The sequence below is a fragment of the Hyperolius riggenbachi genome, chromosome 7 (assembly GCF_040937935.1).
Source record: "Hyperolius riggenbachi isolate aHypRig1 chromosome 7, aHypRig1.pri, whole genome shotgun sequence".
Classification (NCBI taxonomy): Eukaryota; Metazoa; Chordata; class Amphibia; order Anura; family Hyperoliidae; genus Hyperolius; species Hyperolius riggenbachi.
Window position 1 is genome coordinate 101,118,205 of NC_090652.1, and position 25,262 is coordinate 101,143,466.

Here is a 25,262-nt window from a genome sequence, read left to right on the forward strand (position 1 = left end):
AATTGTCGGTGGGACAGGTGGGTGGTGATTGCTTCGAACTATGGGTGGACGCGGAGTGGATGCAAAATGGACAGTGCACATCTGCTTGGACCAAGCCTCAGTCTATGCATCTTTCAGAGTGTATGCACTGCAATGCGACCCAATGGACTCCATGCACTGCATTACAGCACGCCAGTGGCAGTGAAGCATTCTTTTTGTTGACTGTATGTGTCATTGTATGCAACACAATGCTCACATAACATGCACTGTGACTTTCCCCCTCCATTGCTTTTTTGTTTTTACAGGGGATGCAATGTAGCTCCTGATGAGAACTTAACCTTTCACTGGGTGCTTCATTCCAGGTTTGCTCAGTAATGACTCACAAGAGTGCTGCTACTCTTCTCAAATACGGCAGAGTATCCTGACATAATTGTATTTACCAGGAATACAGTGGATAAGTCTGATCAAGTTACAGTCTGCTTTGTTTGGTTTGGAATATATAGCTCTCTCACCTGAATGAAAGAATAGCCTGAACAGATATGAAAAGGATTTGGCAAGTAAGATATATTGCATTTGCATTCACCTGCATATTGAGTTGTGTCTCTGTGGTTGTTTTACATAGTAACTGGTGTACCAGCCCAAACTTGCCTGGATAGTAAAGTAAGAGCAACCCTGTTCACTTACCTGTGGGAAGTGTTCCTTCCATTACCTCTATTATATCAAAACTGTAAAAGCTTTGACAAACATTCACATCGCTGCTTTTCAAAGCTCATTATTTGATCAGCACTACAGCTCCAGGCTTTTAAATATAATAAGCAATACGGATTTCTTATGTGCACTACCAAACGACCTGATAATACATTACTGTTAGCTGTTTACTGCAGTCATGCTCTCTACATACTCCTCTAAATATCTCTGGTGAGCTTCAATAGTAGTATAAACTGTATAAATATTAGGTTTGTCACGCAACAAAGCATTTCTCTGAATTATTTATTGTCATGACAGATCTTTGCTCACCTTTTTTTTGCAAGTAAATATTGACCCCGCCCCCTCTCCTCCTTCTCACCCCGTGAAGTGACTGCTGATGGTAGCCGCTGTAAGAGGCGCAGTCATCCTCATTCACACAGATAGGATGCAGGTGAAGGTGGCTCTCCAGGCACATAAGTGGGCGCGTCTGTGCGATCCAGAGGAGTGGCTTGCCTAGTGCCTCCTGCAAAGCCGAACTGGACCTACAGACGCCTCTCTCTCTCGATTTAAAGTTGCTGGTGCTGTTCAGAGAACTGGCCTGTTTGCAACAGGCTAGGGCACGAGCTACATCTCTTGAGGTCGGACGCCGCTGGGACTGCTTGGACTATGCTGCCATCCAAACCTGTCTGTAGGCAGCACTGGGTAAGCCAGAGCTCTTTGGGTCTTGCCAATGCGATAACTGGAGCCAGTTGTCGGTAATGTCTCCTCTCATTATCAGCCGCTGGCAGCTCTTACAATATAATCTGCTGGGAAATGTGTTCCACCATGTGAAGAGGCTTTGTGCCTGGAAGTGCTGGATCTGGAGACGCTAAACTGGAGCTAGTAGGTTGAGATTCCTTCACAAACCTGACATCTCTTCGGCATCCTTACACATCCTACCTGACTCCCCCATTGCCAGTCTATTCTCCGCCAGGGGCTGTTTCTTCCGGCGGCTCCATGCACGATTTCGGCTGAAACCATGTCTGTTGGTTTGGGGCTGGCGATCCGCGATGGCCCCGTGCTGGCCAGGCACTGCCCTGCTCACAACCAAGGCTCCCCGGAAACTTATGTTCCTCTTCACTTTGTCCTTGTCCGTCACTTATCTGTTCTATAGCCTGCTTAGCTGCTACACCTCGCTGCAGTTCCCGCTGCAGGACGCGGGGATCTACCTACAGCCAGAGTCGGAGATCAGCCCGGTGGACGCGATCAGGACCGCTTCCCTCAAGCCTGACACCAGCAGCAGCAGTGATTTAATTAGGGAATCCCTGCCTTTGTCCTCAAGAAGTTCAGAGAGCCCCGGCGCTACTGGAAGTAGTGATAGCCCAGAGTCCAGGGTTGCCCCCGGCACAGCACACCGTGACAGGGACTCTTTGGTACAAGCTGCTCCGGAGCACAGCCCTCCGCAGTCACCGGGAGGAGTAAGTGCCTTGCTGTCATCTTCTGTGCAAGGGGAATCCGATGCTTCTGTAGTCTCAGCCCCGCTATTCCGGAGCATCAAGCAGGAGATCGGTAAGCCGTCACTAGTGCCATCTGATTTACCTGTTTTGACAAGTTTTAGCAGAATCAGGACCTCGGATACCGTATCCTCCCCGCCAAGCTTATTGCCATCTACAGTCAGGACGAGAGGGACATCTAGTTCGGCCTCCCAGAGATCCAGCCTGGCTGGGAAAGTTCCTTTAGAAACAGACTATCAAAGACTTCGTATTGTCATTAGATCATCTAGTTCACTGACAGAGCTTAAAGCCAGCTCCCGGGACAGGAGTTACATTGGTCCCGTAGTTCAGAGTGTCAGCCCTGTGAACAGTGCACCCCTTATAGCCATTGATCATAGAATCAGCACCTTGGACAGCGCTGCTGTGGAGCGCACAGCTCCACTTGCTGTCACTGGTAAGGTGCTCAGCACCTCGGACAGCGTTGCTGTTAAACACGCGGCTACATTGACAACCATAGATCAGCCGTTCAGCACCTTGGACAGTGCTTCTTATAAACCCACAGCTCCTTTGACATCCACAGAGCAGTCGTTCAGTACCTTGGACAGCGATTCTTATGCGGCTCCATTGACATCTATAGATCAGTCATTCAGCACCGAGGACAGCGCCTCTAATACACATACAGCCCAATTTACATCCGCTGATAAGGCGTTCAGCACCGCGAACAGCGCTGCCATTCCATCCTCTGGTCACAGAATCAGCTCATTCGGCACAGAATCCATTAGCTACTCTGACCAGACAATCAGCACTACGGATAGCGCTACTGAAGTCCATCCTGAAGGATGTCGTACAGAGGACTGTGCTCCCTTTGATACATACATTGACCAGAGAACCAGCACGTTTGACATACCCCCTGCTCCCTTCGCTGACGGGGAAATCAGGTCTTCATACTCTTCCCCAGACACTCACAGTGACACAACAGCTCACACTTTGTTCCAAGGCTTGCAAAATACCCAGGATCTTTCCTGGGATGATCAGACTGCTAGTGTCACCCCAGACAGCACAGCAAGTTATAACTTGGCTCCTCCGCTGAATGACTTCAGTACAGCTGGGGCTGTAACTTTCTCAGAACCTGATCAAAGCTCCGAACACTTTGGAGACACAAGTAAACATTCTATAAGGGAGCACACTAGAATACCAGCAGCTCTGAGTTCTGGAGAGATCAGCAGATCTTTGGAATTTTCAGGCAATGACATGCATACAGCCTTGCACGGGGAATCTAGCTGGGACAGACCTCCCTTGTATGCCACCGAAATGATCCCGGAATCTCACACTGGCTATCCGGAGAGGGAAGCTCAGGAATCTAGTACCACAGACGAAGAGCTTAATCGCAGAATATCTGTCAATAGCACCGTCGAATATGGGGACAAAAGGCTGCCCCAGGCTATCATTATTGGGGTAAAAAAAGGTGGCACCAGAGCTCTACTAGAAGCACTAAGAGCCCATCCTGATGTCAGGGCTGTTGGTGTAGAACCTCACTTTTTCGACAGGAACTATGAGAAAGGGCTGGAGTGGTATCGGTAAGTTGCTTGATAAATAACCACTAGGCATGTTTGTAAGGAGTGTTTCTCCATTGCAATGTTAATGTAAGGACCTACATGTTCTCAGCAGCTGAAATGCTAGCATTGTTATAATACAGAAGATTGAAATGTTCTGCAAAGACATTAGTCTGTTGTCTCGACTTTGCTCTGTCATTGTCATTCCAGATGTGCATCCTCTTGTCAGAGCAGGTTGGGGTGCAGGATAATGCACATAATCCCTGTGCATGTGGTTGATACAGCTTCAGCTTTGCCTACAAACACTTGTGTTATGCATATCAATGCTTTTCTTTCCAGTGACTTGATGTATTGTAATGGTAATTGCTATGCAAGCTACTTCTTGGCATTTTAAGGTGCAGGTGGCACATAGATGGTTAACACTTTTTATCACTTACATTCTGTTGTATTCCACTGTCAGCTCCTCATCTGAGCATGCTGGCATTCAAATGATCTGGATGCATTGCTACTGTAGAATTGCTAGAAGGAGCATTTTGTGGCAGTGTGTTTTGGTTGCCAGCTGTCTGTATGGTAATTATCATATCTAGCAAACAGAGGAAAGGGGAGTTAGGCTATATCATAATATTGTGGTAGCAGATGATATATGCAGCATACACACAAATATCACCTGTATGATACTAAACATCTGTTTCCCAACACATTGCTATCACAGTTTATGCTAGCTTCTGCAACCTGCTGCTCTCCTGCTAACTTAGAATTCCACCTTGCTGATGTTTTGCCAAACCCTGGTTAACAAGATATGCGGGTAATTGTAGTTCAAATACTTTAGTAAAGTGGTTTGATTAGGCCTGAAGGGTATAAGTGAGTATATAAAGTACTTTGCCTTCATCATAGAAAAAACGTTTTGCAAGGTGTTAGTGTTTGGTAAAGAGTTTTGGTGTTCTAGAAAAGTTTATAATTGGCCTTACTTGCACTGTACATGCAGCATAGATCTCTTAGAAAATATTCTGCTATAGTTATCTTACATAGAATACTATCCCATATACTCAGTTTAATCACATGCTTATTCTGTATCCTAGTATGTTGTATTTCATACAAAAGGTTTAATGAATGTGCCTTTTCATAAAAGCAGAGATACACAATTGTGTATATAATTAGTGTCATTCCCTGGCTTTTTGATGCAAATGAAAAATACCGTTATCATTACTGAGATGAAACAACACAATACTCCTTTTTATTAAGGTAAAAATGAAATGCTGATATTCAGCCATTTAATATTTTCTGTGGAAAAGACCACTCAGGTATACTTTATAAAATGCATATTCTACTCAGAGTAGTTATGCGCATTCAATGTGCATGCTGTTTGCTCTTGAAAAATAGCACATTAGTATGGTACAACTTGACCTGCTTCAGACCTTGCTTCACATAATAAATATGGTACTTGAAGGCAGCAATCACATAATTGAAAATTACATTTTACTATTTTTGTGAGTACAGCTCATATTCCTTTATATTTAGTGCATTATTAATAATGGTAACTGCATGTACAGTAAGAGAACACAGCATAAAAAGGAAAAAGTGATTGATGCACAAAAATGCGCAAGCAAACAGAGAAACATAAAAGTCAGGAGTTTCTATTCACGCTAGTATATGAAGACACTACTTAGATATAATTTGGTGTAATAGCTAACAATATGTTCAAAGTGAGATTATAGAGTATGGTACTTTGAGTAAATATAGTTCTGTGTTACTATTGAATATTGACTTGACAGGGATTTGTGGATGTGACATGTGTTTCAAACTATTTACATTTTTGGTCAAGGTGTATTTTTTAATTATTACTGGTATGTAAATGATGCTTTTAAAGTAAACCTACACTAAAACATGGATATATTTTGAGTAAGTATTACATGTTGGAAATAATAGGTGAATACACAAGCTACAACTAGGGGAAGTCACTAAATGCTGTTAGAACGATCATCTGTCATTCAGTGACCACATCATCATAGTTAGAGTGTTCACTGGTTATATACAAAATATTTCATGTTGGCATTGGTGAAACGATCAGGGCCACATTTTTTGTATTTCCAATGTGTAAATAGCCTGTTCAGATTACATAGTGCTTTTCAAGGCCTTGTTAAATTTCACAGAAAACATCTACAGGATACTTCTTGACAAAAGTAGAAAGCATTCTGCCATTTCTGAGCTACGGAAATTTGACGGCCAAGCTCAAAGTACATCTGAAAGCAGACATAGTACCCTGACAGCATGAGATCATCAAACGCAACCTGCACACCCTCTCCCTCTCCTTATATTGGAATGTGATGAATTTTTTAAACTTTTTTCTTCTGGAAATCTGAGCACAGCCCCTGCTAACAGAAAATATTGAAGGGTTGGAGGGGACACAAAATCTTTATTTATTTATGAGAATGTCACAGGTTTCAGACAACCATGGTTATCTAAACGCAAGCTAAAAGTGCATACATGCATCCCAAGTCCTAAAGTATGCATCTTAGCACAAGTGGGAGCAGGCTAATAATTAACAGTCAAAGAGGTAGTCTAGGCTCCTGAAATAAAACCCATACACATGTCTGACCCTTCTCGTATTGTAAGTACTTAAAAACATTCAAAAGGTAAAGTATTTGGACAACCTATAATCATTTAAAATGATCTGAAATCATTTTATCCTCAATGCTCTATCCTAGCAGCAATGGTGTGAGTGGGGATGGGGGAGGGGAGTATCTGCTTCCTGCACAGATTACCTGTTGGATTACACTTCTTGTGATCCTGAGCAGTGACTGTTAGTTGCTAGAGCCCCTCTGCCAATACTGACTCCCAGTGAATGAAGATGGCTTTAAGCTCTTCTTGCCACTGCATGAAAAACAAAATAGTAGAATTCCATAAGGCAACTCCAGCTGTTATCCCAGTCCAGGAATGGAGCCATAATGTTTGTCAGCAACACATGTAAAAATATATCACAGCATGGACACAGCATGTCTTTTTTATTACTTTTTTTTTACATTGTGCCTTCAGTTCCATTGTAACAGTTAATGAAGTGATAGATGTTACAGATGGTTACAAATAGGAGTTATTTTTTAGCACATGACTGCAAATGTTAACAAGATGATCCTGTAGCCTTTTCCATATGTTTGCCTGTACGACTATACTGTACATGTTGAGTCAGTCTTATTCCTTTCTTTAATCTATACACCTACTTAAAGTCTCAGAGTGATTATTTCTGGATCTGTTAAATCTTACAACTTTCTCTGTTAGACAGCTGGTGGCTTTCTGATGGGGCTGAGAATTCAAAGTGAATTGAACTTGAATTGCAGTGATATTGTTTGTTATCCACTACTTTGCAGGGACATTAAAATAAAGCACGGGACATATTCTTCACATGACTGGAGGTTGGAGATAAAAACATACTTGTGATTGTACTTCTATTTATCTGTATCTACCAGTAAGAAATCCCCCCCTCTTCCTCCATAGAGAAGTCAGAGACAGCTGAGTATTTGGTCTGTGCTGGAGTGTGAACTTGATGCTTGAATGGCTGTTGTCCTGATTCTCTTCTTATGAGGCTTTTGGAGTCACTGACCCATAATGTGTATGCAAATGAGATTATGTCACTCTAACTCCACTAGCTGCATGCTTACTGCAAGTGTGTGTCTATGGGATTTCTTCAAAGAGATCAGTGTGGCAGGTGATCTGACGAAGGCAGTGATTGCCAAAACGCATCATCACGCTAGAGGCACGTCGTTTGCCAGGACACGCCCCTCTCCTGTGAGTGGACCTTCCTGACCACCGGACGCCACGCTGCTGGCCACAGCCTGGCGGTTTCCACAACTACAGAGAGATGGAGACACATCCTGGCTTTGATACATGCGATCACTACTTTTTAATCTTGTGGGTAGATACTTACTTTGCGTGAATTAAACTTTTGTCTGGTAATGCACAACAGAGTGCTCTGTCTTCCTTTTAGATTGTACTTAGATCAGTGTGGCAGCCAGTGAAGTGGCATTTGTATATAGGCATACCAGTAGCAGCCTCCAGAGTCTTCTTACTTATAGTGACCCTGTACTGAGAGGATTACGGAGGCTGCCATATTGATTTCCTTTTAAACAGTGCCAATGGCCTGGCTGTCCTGCTGTTTTTTCTGGCTTCAGTAGTGTCTGAGTTTCACACCTGAAAGAACTACATATACAGTATAGTCAGCCATTAGTCAATGCAACTGACTAAATTATTATTCTGTGTCAGTGACTTAAAGGACCACTATTGCAAAAAAAATGTAAACTTTAAAATACATGTAAACACATGCAGATAAGTAGTATGTTTCTTCCAGAGTAAAATGACCCACAAATTACTTATACAATACAATAATACAATACAATAACATTTCTATAGCGCCTTTCTCCCATAGGACTCAAAGCGCTTAGGCTCTCTCAGATTCAGTAATTGGTAGTAGGATGAAGTATTCACATAACAAAAGTTATATTTCTGCAAATGCCAAACTGATCAGGTGGGTTTTCAGTCTGGATTTAAACACGCCCAGGGATGGAGCTGTCTTGATCTGAGGTAAGGAGTTCCAAAATGTAGGGGCAGCATGACAGAAGGCTCTGGGACCAAAAGTTTCCAAGTGGACTTTGGTTTTGACTAGATTATTAGAACCTGTGGATCTGAGAATGCGGGGATTGCTACGTAGCTGCAACATATCTTTCATGTATCCAGGGCCTAGATTATTCAGGGATTTAAATGTCAGTAGGCCGATCTTGAATAGGACCCTCCATTCTATAGGTAGCCAGTGAAGGGAGTGCAGGACTGGCGTTATGTGGCAGTGACGGGGTTGGTTGGTTAGCAGTCTGGCAGCAGTATTCTGTACCAGCTGTAGGCGGTACAAGACCTTTTTTAGAAGGCCAGTGTAGAGAGCATTACAGTAGTCCAGTCGGGATGTGATGAAGGCACAGACTAAGGTTGGCAGATCTTCTGGGGGGATGAGGTGCTTGATTTTTGCAATGTTCTTCAGGTGAAAATAGGATGATTTCACCACAGCAGAGATTTGAGTTCTGAAGTTTAAATCCCCATCAATTAGAACTCCCAGGCTACGCACATGATCAGAGCTGCGTAGATCCGTGCCTCCTATTCCCAGTGGTGAAGACTGCAAGTTAAGTTGTTTTGTTATCATGCTCTGCCCTCCAATCAGAAGGAATTTCGTTTCAGCCAGTTGTCATTCATCCATTGCTGTAGTTCACGTAAGCAGGCATTTATAGTTAGAGTTGGGTCTGTCACACCAGGCTTGAAGGAAAGATATAGTTGGGTGTCGTCTGCATAGCAGTGGTATGTCAGGCCATGGTGTTGGATTAGTTTTCCAAGTGGTAACGTGTAATTCGTGAAATCCGATGTTGCTGTCACTGACAGTAGGTAGTAGGAATCTGAAAGATCCGACAGTCCATCTCTTCATGGGGGATTCTCAGCATGTCCTTTATTCTCAAAGACATTCCCTGAAAAGGATTTATACAAAGATGCTGGCTAGCCTCTCTGCTCGCTTCACACTTTTTTGGCAGTTGGAATAAGTAACTGCCATTCACTAAGTACTTTTAAAAAAAATAAAACCCTGAGAATCCCTTATGAAGAGATGGATTAGTCCAAAACCTGTCGCTTCTGTCAGATTTCTACTACCTACTGTAAGTGACAGCAACATAGGAGAAGAGTAATTTATGGCTCATTTTACCCTGAAAAAAATGTACTTCTTATTTGATTGCATTTTAAATTTTATGATTTTCGCGACAGTGGTCCTTTAAAGTACTGGGGGCAAAGAAACAGCAGAACAACTGGGAAATGTGCATTGTTTAACAGAAAATAAATACTGCAGTCTGCATGTTCCTCCCACATCAGGGTCACTTTAATTTGGAGGCAAAGGAACAGATTGACAACTGGGCAATATGCTTTGTTTAACAGAAAATAAATATGGCAGCTTGCAGATTCCTTCTATAACAGGGTCACTTTAAAGGGAAGGTTCAGGGAGGGTTGGTAAAAAATAAAAATCAATTTCCACTTACCTGGGGCTTCCTCCAGCCCGTGGCAGGCAGGAGGTGCCCTCGCCGCCGCTCCGCAGGCTCCCGGTGGTCTCCGGTGGCCGACCCGACCTGGCCAGGCCGGCTGCCAGGTCGGGCTCTTCTGCGCTCCAAGGCCCGGAACTTCTGTGTCCCACGCCGGCGCGCTGACGTCATCGGACGTCCTCCGGGCTCTACTGCGCATGCTCTACCCTCATGTATTTTACCATATAGATCAGTGGGAACATTAGAGAAAACACCTATCCTGCTTTCTGTTCCATTCTGCACTGCACAGCTTGTTTCTTATCAGACCTGATAAAATCCCCGACTGAGCATTCAGTCTGGCTTTGCTATAATGACTCAGCTATAATGATTGCTGAGCAGAGCCAGAAGGGGGCAGGCTTGGACTTGAAAAGACATGAGAGAACACAGACTGAGCTATAAATATTCATGAGCATAGCCAGACTGAATGCTCAGTCAGGGATTTTATCAGGGCTGATTAGAAGCAAGCTGTGCAGTGCAGAATGAAACAGAAAGCAAGGTGGGTGTTTTCTCTAATGTTCCCACTGATATATATGGTAAAATACATGAGGGTGCTTCGTCCCTGGTTCCCTTTAAGGTTTCCTGTAAATATCTATTCATGCTAGTTTAGATCAGATGTTTGATTGCAGTGTGCCCCTTCACTACACTCATTGCTTTGGCTAAGTAACTAAGGCCTGCATATCTGGCTCTTGCATCGCCTTGAATTTTTAGTTTACTGCTCCTTTATCGGTAAAGAAAAAGTCTTAAGAGCACTTGTTATATCTTATGTTGTTTAGTTTATCTAAATGGAATTTCTGGATGGCAACAGTTTGATGCTAAGTTGAACATTTATCTTAAAAAAAAAGCTTTTTTCCTGCTCTGCTCCAGAAGCAGCAATTGGTCCTTGGTCATTGCATTCAGGTATGATATATTTATCAGTTTCTAACTTCAGCAGAGAGACCCAGTAATGCATCTTCAGAAGGGCCAGTTTGAAGCACTGCAGAGATTTATATCTTGTATTCAGCTATGAGAAAGCAGGATGTATACTGTGCAAGTACTCTTGTAATTTGTCCATTTACTGAGCTGACAGATAACCCTTGCCATTCCAATCCACTGCTCTGCCTGCTGCCTATACATAGCCTGGCATTTTCCTGTTGAGAATTCTCACTTTACCCTATGGTATATGTTGTGATAGTCTAATAGTGCAGAAACTTAACCTCTAACTACTCACCTTCCATCACTTTCATTTCCAGATGTTTGATTGGAGTGTCAGGGCTCAGCTATAGTGTGTTGGTTATCAGTGGACCACTTCATATGAATGGTTGCTAGCGGAACCCTTGCAGGGACAGATCTCTGAAAAGGCCACTAAGGCCGGGGCCTTGTGTGGCAGCAGCTCAAGGAGCAACTGGAAATTAAATAGAGGAAATAACTGCATATGGAAGAGAAGACTGCAAGTGGGGAGAAAGACATGAAAGAGGAAGCTGATCTCCAAGGAAGCCTTACAAGGAAGAGAAGGGCTGCAGCACATGGATGTTACTAATGGAAGAGTGGGCTGTACATGGAATGGGGGGTGGGGGGCTGATGCACTTGGAAAAGGAACTCCAACATACTTGGCCTAGGGGCTGAAAAGTATAAATTCGGTCTTAAATCCTTTAAAACTATTTTTTTTGCAGCACAATGGATATCATTTTTACTCTAAACTTACTGTTTTATTTTTAACCATGCTATTTTAGGTTCTGTTATATCACAGAATCTGGCATTAGCTACAGTATTGCAAACTGTATTAATGGTGTTAATTAGAGAAAGTTTGAACGTTTACAAGACACACAGTTTACGAAATGCTAAAGATTTTTGCAAATGGTACCTTCTGAAAGACAAACCATTTTAAAATGGGCTAATTTACCAACGTTACTTTTATTCAGTGCCCAATCCATTGGCACTTCACAGATTTCTTTATAAAGTTGGTGGATTTTCCTTTTTGTTAAAATATGAAACAAGCTGTAACCAGGAGCACATATTGGCCCATATGCAAATCACTTTTTCTCACTTTTTCTCCTGAGTTTTCTCCAAGTTGATATTTTCATATCTGTCAATATAATGCTTTGTTTCATAACTGGGATTTCTCAAAATACTGCAATTTGGAACACTGGCTTCCAATGCGCTTCAGAATTAGCTTCAAGATACTATGCCTGGCCTACAAATCTATATACAAGTCCTGCCTGACTTAGGTCAGCAGAGACACACCTGGCCACCTACTTTGCTCCTTCACTGACCTTCTTCTAATCACCCCATGCATCTTCTACTCCCATGCATGACTACAAGACTTCCCTAAATTTATCCCCATAATGTGGAACTCTCTCGAACTGCCCATCAGGCTTCCCCCTTATTCCCCCTTCAACACCTTTAAACAATCCCTTAAAACTCATCTGTTCAAGAAGGCCTACCTTGCTGCGGCCTACCCCACCCCACCGCTTAGGGACCTGCTAGGGTTCAGCCCTGATCTCAGCCAGGGTACACATAAAAAACAAACAAAAAAAAAACAAACAGATAAGTTAATTAGGGGATTAGATGTGTGAGCCCCTCTGAGAGACAGTTAGTGACCAGACAATATACTCTGTAAATCCCTGTGATAGATGCTGGTGCTATATAAATACTAAATAATAATGGATGTTACTTTTCCTCTCTGATGATAGAAGCTATTGATTTCTTGGTGACAGACATAGATTCTAGGCATCTCACTATACTTCAAGGTTTAATATTAACTGCTGTAATACAATTTTTGTCCAGACCACTGCTTCAAACTGTATACGCCAAGTAATGATTTCCCAGTCTGACTAATGCATTAGGATCAGAAAACATTTGTTAGGTCTGCACATGCCTCATGATGAACAGATACAGTTCAGAAACTAATCATTTGCAAATTAGGATTTTTCTGGCTGTTTTACCACCTGTGTTGTGAGGAACTTGCAGTTTGGGGCAGTTGCACCTGTGTGCAGGTTGGATAAGTGCTACAGTGGTAGACCAAATGCAATTGTTACCCACTTCTGGTCAGGAATTGGGACCTGTCCCAGTAGTACCAGTGCTCTGGTCTCTACTGGGACACCAGTACCTGTAATTCATCAGATTCTTGATGAAGGGCTCTGCTCAAAACTAGTGGTGCACTTCCTTGACAATACACTAGTACGGCAAGCTTACTCAAAGCAGGTATGAACTCAGAACGTCCTCTCTGCTCTAAAAGATAAGCAACAGCATAATGCACTTTAAAGAAAAACATTTCGTTGTTACAGCTGATGAAAATCTTGCAATAAATGTGCAGTGTGTCTACTTCCTGTTTTCATGGAAGCAGACATAGGGCTAGCATCCTGTGTTAACAAATTAGCTGCTCTGCTGAAGTGGCCAGCTGACACAACTGAGATATCAAATTACAATTGTTATTAGTCATAGATGAGGGGAATAAGACAGGCTAATTTCTCTAAATACATACAGGGTGCGTTTCTCTGTTTTCCTTCTGTCCTCTGCAAGCATTTCAGGTCCAATTTAACCTGTTGTGTGCTGTTTCTTTACTGAAACTGCTACAGTGGCAACCCTGTCTAAACATCCAGGTACCCTTACAAGTGTATAGCTTACTTCATATTGTACTTGGCATAAGACCTTGCACTACACCGGTAGGAAAAGATTGAGAAATCAGAATTATGCCCTTTTATAGACTTGTTTTTGTACATTAACATTTTTGCTAGAGATTGAAAAGTGACTCAATTTGCGATTCCCCACTGGGTTAAAGACAGCCTGAAACGCGCACAAACCGGCTTGACTTCCGTCATGTAGTGATATACATTCTTAATGATTCAGCTCAACATAGTTACATTGTCTCACTCACATTTATTTCCTAAAAACCTCCATTATAAACAATGTGGAACAATGGAATGTTAGTTCTTTACGAATTTTATAAGGAGAGGAAAAAAAGATTCAAGGCAATTTGTTCTCAGTAACAGTTCCTCTGAAAGTAATATGATTACACTAATATGTTTAGCATGCAAAAACACCATTTACCTGGGTGGAGATAAGTGGCAGTCACACAGAGCTTGTAAGGGCTCTATTAAGCTAGCTTGATTGCTGAACTTTAAGGTTAGTGCAGTTTCATTAGTGCCATCAATCTTTCCTTTACAGTGATACTTGTAGAATCAGGATGAAAGGATGAGTTCATATCTTAAGGACATTGTGGTTAACCGTTTTATGCAGAAAGGGCATATGTCTGTCCCAAATAGAATGGATTCATATCTATGTTAAAGGGGCACTACAGCGAAAAACTGCAAAAACGTAAAATATGTGCAAATGTATACAAATAGGAAGTACATTTTTTCCAAAGTAAAATGAGCCATGAATTTCTTTTCTCCTATGTTGCTGTCACTTACAGTAGGTAGTAGAAATCTGACAGAAGTTACAGGTTTTGAACTAGTCCATCTCTTTATAGGGGATTCTCAGGGATATATTTATTTTCAAAAGCACTTAGTGAATGGCAGTTGCTCTGTCCAACTGCCAAAAAACTGTAGCGAGCAGGGAAGCTGGCCTAGAATCTTTAAATCCTTTTTCGGGAATATCTTTATAAGGAATAAAAGCCTTGCTGGGAATCCCCTATGAAGAGATGGACTAGTTCATACCCTGTCACTTCTGTCAGATTTCTACTGCCTACTGTAAGTGACAGCATTATAGGAGAAAAGTAATTTATGGCTCATTTTACTCTGTAAAAAATGTACTACATATTTGTATATGTTTGCACATATTTTAAATGTTACATTTTTTCGCTGTAGTGCCCCTTTAAAGTAACAAAAGCATTGTAATTTCAAAAGTCAGGAGTGCATTGACAGATAATAGTTACTTGGTATTTAGTAACCGTAAAGCAAACCTGAAGGGAAAAAAAGGATGATATAATTAACTGTATGTACAGATAATGAATAGAACATTAGAACATACACCTCCAAAATCATGTGCCGCCAAACCTCCTCCCCAGCAAAAATGTTATTTCTAACCCCACCTATGGTGATTCCCACAGCCACCATGACCCCACCACTCCATAGCAGGTGGAAACCATGACTTGCCTTACCATAACAAACCTGCTAACGGCACTGTAGGTCCCATTGCCCTGAGCCCTCCTGCAGCTGCTTCTCCAGTTGTTATGCCTCTGGTGCATAGGCAGTTTAAAGTTCTTCTATAATCGGAGAGATGCGGAGGCTGCCATTTTTCATGTCTTTTAAAAATGTGACTTTGCTTGGAAGTTTCCACAACACTTTATGAATCAATGACCCAAAACATACATGCGGAAAAGATATTTTGACAGTGGCGCTTGGCCACGCTACAGACTTGTATAAGTTTCTCCAATTTTTTGCCTGATGAAGCGGGATGGTACCCACGAAACGTGTTGCAGAGTGGAGCTTCTAATAAATGTTTTGATATGAAATAACTAATTTCTGTCTGTACTTCTTTGATGGAGGTAAGTCCACCACTTCCCCCTTTTTCAACAGTTTTTAGGCGCTTTTATCCTATTTTGGTGCCTCTGTTTGAATATTCAAACATTGTCTAGTCCACCGCTGGTGGAGGGGTGTTACCCTTTTTCTTCCTATCTACAGAGAGCGACTTCTTAAACCTGAGTGGGGTCAGGTTATAATTCTCCCCACCTGCGATTACAGTGGTTGCCTGTGTGGTAACCCTTGTTTGTGTGTACATCTACGCTTACTCTTAATAACTTACTGTGAATCTTGAAGGTACTACACCATATTGGGCTCTCAGTTTTTTCTTCTGTTTTACAGATATTTTGACTTGTCTGACTCTAATGCTAGGTACACACTATACAATTTTCTGTTAGATTTTCTCTAAGATTTACCTGCCAGATAGCTTTTTTTCCATGTTGTAGGTAAATCTAACAGAAGAATCGAACAGAAAATTGTATGGTGTGCATAATGGCTGCTTGTGTGTTTCAGCGATGTAATTTAGATACTGCCAAATCAAAACATTTGCATTACAGCTAGCCAACTGACAATGGCCTCAATTCACTAAGATCATGCTGGAGATAATAAGGCAAGAGAAAACTTACCACCACACAGTGAGATAGTCATCTTATCTCTTCATTCCTTAAAGCGGAATATAACCCTGCATTTCAACTTTGCTCTAAAACATTATTTACAGCATATTATATGTAAAAAGCATTTTTTTTAACTAGACCAGCATTGGAAGGGTTAAACACAGATGTTTCAAGTTCCGTGGAGATATATGCAGAAGTTCAGATTGTTACATTCTATGTATCTATTGATAAACAGTTACACACTCTTTGGCTGTTCTCCAAGCTCCTTCTCAGTGAGAGAGATGAGTCACATTCAACACTTAGATACATTTATGTAAACAAAATGTATCTTTTTCAGGTTCGGATGCGTCTGCAGAAATCTCTAGGAACTTTAAAGCCCTGTGTAACCCTTCCAATGCTGGTCTAGTAAAAAAAAAATGCTGGTTGCATATAATATACTGTAAATAATGTTTTAGAGCAAAGTTGAAATGCAGGGTTATATTCCGCTTTAAGTTACCTCCTCTGTAGTTAAGTTACCTCCTATGTAGTTATTTTCACACGCAGTTAATTAACAGCCTGTCTTTAACTTTAGAATTCTGGAGTTATTTTAAGTATTGAAGAGTTAACTTAAAGTCAGAAGAGTTAACTTTAGGTTTGCCTGAGGTCAAATGTTTCCTGAATACGACATGCCTCATCACCATGGTGATCACTCTAGAAACATTATTAAAGACAGGAGATAAGCTTAGTGAATTGAGGCTATTTTCTTAAAAAAAAAAAAAAAAAATGGAGGGTAAAATCTGGATATTTACCTTAGTAGTAAGATTTTGGATGGTCCAGAGGCTTACCATACCCTATTAGATACCAGCCTTCCTCTATAGGATCCTCTTTCACTTCTTACCATGGTCCCAGTCATGTAGGAGCATTCCTTTCTACTGGGCATGCACAGACCTAACTCACGCATGCCCAGTGCGGAGGCGCTGATCCATGACTGTGCTCCCGACCGGAAGGAACCTATTTGACCCACTGATTCAAAGATCTATAGAGCAGGGATGTCCAACTCTAGTCCTCGAGGGGCATATCCATGCCATTGTTTGTGATGGAGAGAGAAATGGAGAAATGTGTTCTACTTGATGAAGCATGCCTTTCCTGATTCAGTTCCCTCAATTAATTTGAGTTGCGACAAAGATGTGTGAGGACCTCAGGCCTTGAGGACTGGAGTTGGACATCCTTGGTATAGAGAGATCCAGCACTGGGTGGTTGAGCTGGAGAAGGATGCAGGAAGCCTATGGACTATCCAGAGGTAAGTATTTAACTTTACAATTCAACATTGCTTTAAATTCAATGTAATCATTTTTAGTCTATCTTTAGTTTATTTAAAGAGACTCTGTAACAAAATGTTCAGCCTTATTTCTTCTATCCTATAAGTTCCTGTACCTGTTCTATTGTGGTCTGTCTTACTGCAGCCTTTCTTAGTTGCACAGTGGCTGTATTATCTCTGTTATATAATCTAATCTTCTTTCCTCTGATGGCTTTGTCGGGCTCAGGTACTCAGACAGGAATGTGCTGCTCTTCTGTGATAGGATATAAACTATACACACCCTCTCCAGGCCCCCTGCAGGCTCTGTGTGAGTCACAGACTGAGCTCCTCTATGCCAATCACAAGCTGGTTAGCAGCCATGTCTTTTGTTTGTAAACACTGCCTAAAACTGGCAATTACAAGCCAGGATCACAGCAGGGAGTGGCAGAAACAGTACAGAGGGGCCCAGGAGAACATAATGAATAGAATGGTATGCTTTTTATTGTAAGAATTTTAGAGTACAGATTCTCTTTAAGTCATGTGTCTATAGACACAGTTACAGGAATAATGCATATTTTATGTCATTTTGTTTGTAAAAGCCCTTATAGGATCCTATTACACCATTTAATTAATTACGCTGCTTGACATATATGAAAGCTGGTAATTTATTTTAACTAATTATTTTTGATTTACTCCACATGCATTAGGTAATTTATTCAGTTATTTATGCAACAAATACTATTGTAATGATTTTTAGATAATTAATTGCAGTCATATATAATTGATTCTAGGGCGCTGTTGATTTCATCAATGTATTTTAATTGTTTCTTGTTGATTTTAATCATGTACCAGTAACGCTTGGCCTTAAGTATTACATTTACTGTTACTTTCTTACAGAGTGGGTAATTTGATTAGTATAACCCTTTTAAATAGGAGAATAGCTAAACTACTCTCTCTTAAAGGGAGTCTGAAGCCTAATTTAAAAAATAAAATCAAATACTTACCTAAGGAGAGGGAAAGCTATGGGTCCTATAGAGCCTTCCCATTCTCATCCTGGTCTCTGCGTTCCCCTGCAGGTTCCCCATTAGCAGTCTACACCTGTTCAGTCATAGACTGCCCTCTCCCGGGTTGGGCTGGCTTCGGCAGTCTTCGAAAACACTCACCTGAGTGCTTCGAAGACTGCCAAAGTGTCTCATAGTGGGAGATTTAAACCGAGAAGCCTGCGGGGGAACGAGGAGACTGGGAGAAGAACTGAATAGTTCTACAGGACCGAGAGCCTTCCCTCTCCTTAGGTCAGTATCTGTTTTTTTTGTTTTAAATCAGACTTCAGATTCTCTTTAAGGCAGGGCCGCAGCTAAGGTTTTGGTGGCCCCAAGCAGTCCATAACTTGCGGTCCCCATCCATGATAGAAGGTGAAAAAATGGTAGTTCCACGACAAAACAAAAGTGTCGTGCGAAGCCCGCCGTGGCAAAGAATGGCTGTGGCCAAAACATGATGTGGGAGGAGCCAAATACTAGCATTTTCTAAGCTAAATGTCTCCCAGGGCAAGGGTGTAAAATGCGCCCCCCCCCCCACTTGGAGACAGTTATAGGTGCCCCCAGTATAGGTAGCCCATATATAGGTAAGATAGGTAGGTGCCTGCAGTATAGGTTTGATAGGTGGATAGGCTAGATAAATAGGCTCCCCCAGTATGAGTTAGATAGGTAGGTGCCTGCAGTATAGGCTAGATAGGAAAGTGCCCACAGTATAGGTTTGATAGGTAAGTGCCCTCAGTATAGGCTAGATAGGTAAGTGCCCACAGTATAGATTAGATAGGTAGATGCCCCCAGTATAGGTTAGATAGGTAGGTGCACCCAGTATTGGTTAGATAGGTAAGTACCCCTCAGTAAAGGTTAGATAGGTAGATGCTCCCAGTATAGATTAGATAGGTAGGCGCACACAGTATAGGTTAGATAGGTAGGTGCACGCAATATAGGTTAGATAAGTAGGTACCCCTCAGTATAGGTTGGATAGGTAGATGCCCCCAGTATAGATTAGATAGGTAGGTGCACACAGTATAGGTTAGAGAGGTAGGTACACCCCAGTATAGGTTAGATAAGTAGATGTCCCCAGTATAGGTTAAATAGGTAGGTGCATGCAGTATAGGTTAGATAGGTTATGTAGGTATCCCTTAGTATAGGTTAGATAGGTAGGTGCCCCCAGTATAGGTTAGATAGGTAGGTGCACGCAATATAGGTTAAATAGGTAGATGCCACCAGTATAGGTAAGATAAATAGGTGCCCCCAGTATAGGTTAGATAGGTAGGTACCCCTCAGTTTAGGTTAGATAGGTAGATGCCCCAAGTGTAGGTTAGATAGGTAGGTGTTTCCAGCAATAGGGGGAGTGGGCAGAGCAAAGTTTCAACTCACCTGCCTCGATCCTGCACACACCCTCTATCTTCTTCCTGTCCCAGCGTCTGTCACATTGGTAAGAGCTCCCCCTGTGATGACATGATGTTACGTCATCACAGGGGGCACTGTTACCATAGCAAGACACCGCACACTGGGACAGGATAAAGATAGAAGCTGTGTGCAGGATCAAGGCAGGTGAGTTGAAACTTTGCTCTTCCCGCTCCCCCGCTGCTGTGCACACCCTCCTGGCGCTCCGCTGCCAGCTGCTAGCAGCAGAACGAGGCATCCCTTTGTGTGAGGTCCCAAGCGGGGGCGTGGTTCACCTGTATGCTGACGGCACCCCTGCTTTAAGGTGTCCATTAACATTTAATCAGATCATGTAGATCAAAAGAAAAGATCATATTTAATCAATTCACAGAATTGAAGGATCCAAACTTGTCCTGTTGTTGAAATCAGTTGCAATTAAATCTATGACAAAATCCATCATGCTGATTGACCAGCTCTTTAAAGTGACACTGAAGTGAAAATAAAGATAAAATGAATTGTATGTGTAGTATGGATAATTAATACAACATTTATAGCAAAGAAAATCTCATAGTCTCACATTTTTATTTTCAGTTATATAGCTGTATTTGTAAACATTGCATCATTCTGTCATATTTGCAGTTTAGAAATCACACTATTTTAATCTGTAAAACAGAGCAGAGCTAATAATCCTTTGAACTTCCCTGCGGTAAAATCTTATCTCAAGCTGTCTCTTACTGTATCTTGGCTCTTTAAGCTATTTAGAAAACAGGACTGTGTTAGACCAAGTTGGTCGAGCAGAGCTCAGAGAAGCTCTTTTGCATTGATAGCAACTCAAGTGTTTTAACTTTTCCTGTACTGGAAAACAGAATAAGACTTTTTTCTTTGCTACTAATGTTCTACAGTATATGTTATCTGCACTACACATACAATTCATTATCTCATAAGTTTATTTTCACTTCAGATTTGTTTTAAGCTAGTTTGATTGGACCCATGTTTTCATACAATATGATGTAAATAATCTGATCAAAAAAAGATTTTTCTTTAAAAATGGTACCATTAATGGGCACCTCTGTGCCAGACTATAATAATATCTGCTTCTTTGGCAGAGCTGCATAAATAATCCTCACATGGCTCTTTTACTTTAATGGGAGAAAGGTAGGAAAAGGGTCTGTTGTAATTTCCCTTGTAAAAACAAGAGGCTACGGAAAAAGTGGGATTGTTTAAAACCTCAATGGCAGGTCATTAAAAGAACACAATCACAAACAAATTGCAAATTGTAAAACCTAAATATAAGATGTACATTTGTCCCAGAGTAAGATGCAGTAGAAACAACTTTTTTTCCTATGTTGCTGCCATTTACAGTAGGATTAAAAAAAAACCTGAGGGATCTGGCAGGTTCTGGGCTAGTCAATATCCTCTTGGGGATTCTCAGGGTTTTATTTCTTTTCAAAAGCACTTACTGAGCTTCAGTTAAAAGGACAATTGAAGTGAGAGATATATGGAGGCTGCCATATTTATTTCCTTTGAAGCAATACTAGTTGCCTGGCTGTCCTGTTGATCCTCTTCCTCTAATACTTAAAGCCATAGACCCTGAACAAGCATGCAGATCAGATGTCTATGGCAAATCTGACAAGATTAGCAGCTTGTTTGTGTCAGGTGTGTGATTTAGACACCACTGTACAGAAGTATCAGCAGGACTGCCAGGCAACTGGTATTGTTTAAAAGGAAATAAATAAGGCAGCCTCCATAGGTCTCTCACCTTGGGTTCCTTTTAAAATAGAGCCTGATATGACAGAGTGTCTTCAATATTGGAGGTAGTCTTATTGGAGGTAGTCTTTAAGATGATATTGGATCACTGATGTAAGGCCGCCAATCTATAATGTTGATGAAAGGAAATAAACATGTCAGCCTCCATATCCCTCTCACCTCGAGTTCCCTTTAATAATGTAATGCAGGGTTTGAGGGGGGGGGGGGGGGTATCAGGGTTAATAATTACCTGATCACATTTGTTAAACAGGTGACTCCTTGGCAATGCATTCTCAGCCATGTTTCTAAAGTCTTTCAAAGCTCTTTGGAAACCTCCGCCTACATTACCCATTAACGCAGCCCGCCCCCAGCTCAACAGCCAAAAATTAGACTGCAGCCGCAAAGCTAGGGGTGGACTGCCGCAACGCAGATGGGAGTGGCCAGAGCCTCAGCAGAACCTTGAGGAAAACCCACCATGGCCAAAGGGGGCGGAACATTAACCTGACTGAATAAATTACAGCCAATCAGATTACAGGCACATATTTCTGTTTGGCTACTTTATCTTATGTGCATATAAAACACATTTACTTCAAAGAGCGTCTAATTGAAACTGTGAGACAGGAATGTCAACATTTTCTGCCAGCCAATGAATTCATGTAGGTGTTAAAAGTAGGGATGGTCAGAAATGCCCACTTCAGATTCCACGGAAATTCCGATTTCCTCCAATGTTAGTTTCCGATTTTCTGTTTTTCCAACTTCCGTTTTTCTCATTCTAAGTCTTTCTGATTTCCAAGTAGAATTTTATTTGTCATTTTTTACATCAGAGAATGCAAAAAAAAATCTGGAAAAAACAGAACATCTTCTTGTGATTGGTCTAAAATTACTGCATTCTCAGATTAGTCCAATGCTTCCAAGTTCTTTGATTGGGCTAAAATTACCGAGTTGTGGTAAATTGGATTTCCGTGAAATTCTAATTTCCATCTTCTTTTCTGCCAAATTTCAATCGGAAATGTGAAAATCTCAGTTCCGCGAAATCTGAATGAGCATCCCTAAATAAAGAGAAACCGTAATTGATACCCCATTTCCCACAAGAAGTCTTTACCTTTTCTCAAACGGATCATCAGGGGCAGAGCTCCCCAACCTTGTCCTCAAGGCCCACCAACAGTACATGCTTTGCAGGAAACCACAAACATTCAGAGGTGGGTCAAGAAGAGTACAGATTAGGGTCCTTCCTTCACTCTTGAGAGGAGGTTGCCTTTTTCTGTTAAAAGAGGGAAGACCGGGAGCCCAATAGTGCAGTATTGTTATTTATGCCTATTGGCTAGACTATTTAATGAAATGTGTACTCACAAACAAGGGTTGCAGTCCTGCAACCACTGTATGGGCCTTGCGGGAAAAAAAACGTCCCCACTCGGTGTCCCGGATTGTACAGGAGCCGGGCGGTCACACCCCTCTTCGAGTCCTCTGTCAGTGATGGAAGCTGGTCCACCGTGGTCGAAGACGTCACCTCCGTAGGAGGTGTGTAGTAACTGGAGCAAAGTTGTGAGGAGGCGCCCAAAGATATGTACAGTTGAATGGCTGATACTTTTATATAAAAAATGAAAAGAAGGTATCTTACCTCTATAGAAGACTCATGAGAATGATTATCAGGGAGCCTTTATTCTAAAATAGCGATTATACTGTTGACAACGCGTTTCACGGGACCAGGCCCGCTTCCTCAGGTCATTAAAAAACAGTCAACCTCTGCTATGAACCGTGTGTCACGCGGTTCATAGCTTATCTGTATGTTTTTGGGATGTGGGAGGAAACCAGAGTGTCTGAAGGAAACCCAGACACGGTAAACCAACCAAACTATATGTAGATAATGCTCTGGCTGGGATTTGAACCTTAGACCCAGTGCTGTAAGGCAAGAGTGCTAACCACTATGCCATCATGCTGCCTAACAGCACTCCAAATTAAAAAATAATGTTGAAAAGGTTGCAAGAAAGAACACTTTGAGGTTGTTGTCAGTTTTTAAAATTAGTTACAGAAGACTGAAATGGAAAAATCATTTTCCATAACATGAAATTCAAAGCAGACTCGTTAGTTACCGATCTATATTTATGGCAAAAGCAAAATGTGCTCTTACTAATATAAACAAACAATCGGCATCTATAGCATTTTATACAGCTGGATGATTCTTCTGCTGCCCATGCCTAGTAAATTCTTTCACTCAGCAATTTAATTCCCCTGTAGCAACATTCAAATGAAAGCCATTCATCCCGAGATGAGCCCATAAGGGAGATAGTTGTGTGTTCTGAGACGCTGCAATATCTGTCCGCCAGTATGCAGGTACTCCGCCATCCTCTCAAGTGACTTCACAGAATTATGGAAGTACATAAAGTTCTGACAAAGACTCAGACAACAGAAATTCATAGATCTTTCCCATCGTAGCCGCAGCCCAGCACAAATGTTTCTGCCTAATTTTCCACTCTAATTGCTTGGGAAGCTGGCCAATAATTCTTAATATAAACTGGAAGTAGCGCTGAAAATAAAACCAGATTCAGATTTCTTTTACTTTAGCATACAATACCTCATATTGGGCAATAGTTGCATGCTTTGTGTATTGGGTGGTAAGATTGATTAAAGAGACACTGAAGCGAAAAAATATATATGATATAATGAATTGGTTGTGTACTATGAATAATTACTAGAAGATTAGCAGCAAAGAAAATATTCTCATTTTTATTTTCAGGTATATAGTGTTTTTTCTACCATTGCATCATTCTCTAATATGTGCAGATTACACAACACTCAGCATTCAAAATGATTCTATCAGAGCAGTCTGTGAACTAATGACCTCTCCTCTGCCAGAGAAAAAGTAAATAGTTAAGGAACAGTTGAGATAATAAAAGTCAGAAAACAGCCCTCTCCACGACTTTGAAAGTCGTAGAGATTAATGGCTTTTTTGTATAGAGATAACAAATAGAGTTTCTTAACTCTTCCTGTACTGGAAACAATTACACTGATGTATGTGATCTTAATGTTTTATTTCTTAGCACTGAGAGACATCTCAAGCTCACTTCAACCTGAATTATCGTAAATTCTTTCTGTTTTAAGAAAGCAAACTTTTGTTTTTCTTATTTCTTAGCTGTACTACACATACAAATCATAATATCATAATTTTTTTTCGCTTCAGTGTCTCTTTAAAGGGAATTAACTCCCAGGTCAGCTCAATGGTACATTAAAAATGCATGCTAAAAATGTGCTAATTCATTAAATAAAACCCTTTCATTTGACCCTATCTTTTTACCTTAAAGTATTAATTACAGGCAGTATTCTTCCACTTCCTCTACTTCCTCCATCTGCAAGTCTTCCACCAGCAGTAGAAATTGGAAAGCAGATAAGGACTCTTCTAATTAGACGTAATTGCCCAGAAGCAGTGATCAAACAAACCCATTCAGTATTAGGGAGGGGGGAGGAGGGGTAAACTGTCATTTAAACAGATAAAATAAATCACACTTGAACTTCACAACAACCATGGATAATGGCAGTGAAAAGGGAGCAGGGGGAGCTAACTTGTCAAACATGGCAGCTCTTTCAGTTATATAAAACTACAAGCTGCTAATATCTCTCTATTACTACCTGATCATGTTTTAATCAGAGTGTGATCGATCATTTGCTATATCAGCCTTTATCAATCCATACAGGACTGTCAGGGTATATTGGTAGTAAGGGGATTACTAAATAGACGTTTAAATACTAAATAATAAGACCTAGACACTTCTAGTCGTGTTCTGTACAATTAGAAATAAGCAATCATGCCACACATCACTACTGTAATTATCAATTAGGTGGGGGGTCGGTTGAAGGATATACAGCCCTATTTCTAGGGGCGGTGCAGACGGGCAAGCACTATGAGGTGGGGTGGGCAATTATGGAGGGGGTAGCCGTGGCCACTGTAACATCTGTAAACTTGGCGGCTGCGGATACGCATGTTATACCCGCA

General features: G+C 41.4%; 1 protein-coding gene across 2 annotated transcripts in view; it reads left to right on the forward strand.

Annotated features, from left to right (window-relative positions):
* The first annotated feature begins 1,082 nt into the window (after positions 1 to 1,082).
* LOC137524505 (uncharacterized) overlaps positions 1,083 to 25,262 on the forward strand; it is a 356,391-nt gene continuing 332,211 nt past the window's right edge. For both annotated transcript variants that reach the window (XM_068244457.1, XM_068244458.1), the window contains exon 1: positions 1,083 to 3,715. In XM_068244457.1, coding sequence (XP_068100558.1) covers positions 1,716 to 3,715 — 2,000 coding nt within the window. In that variant the 5' untranslated portion in view covers positions 1,083 to 1,715. The remainder of the gene's footprint in view (positions 3,716 to 25,262) is intronic.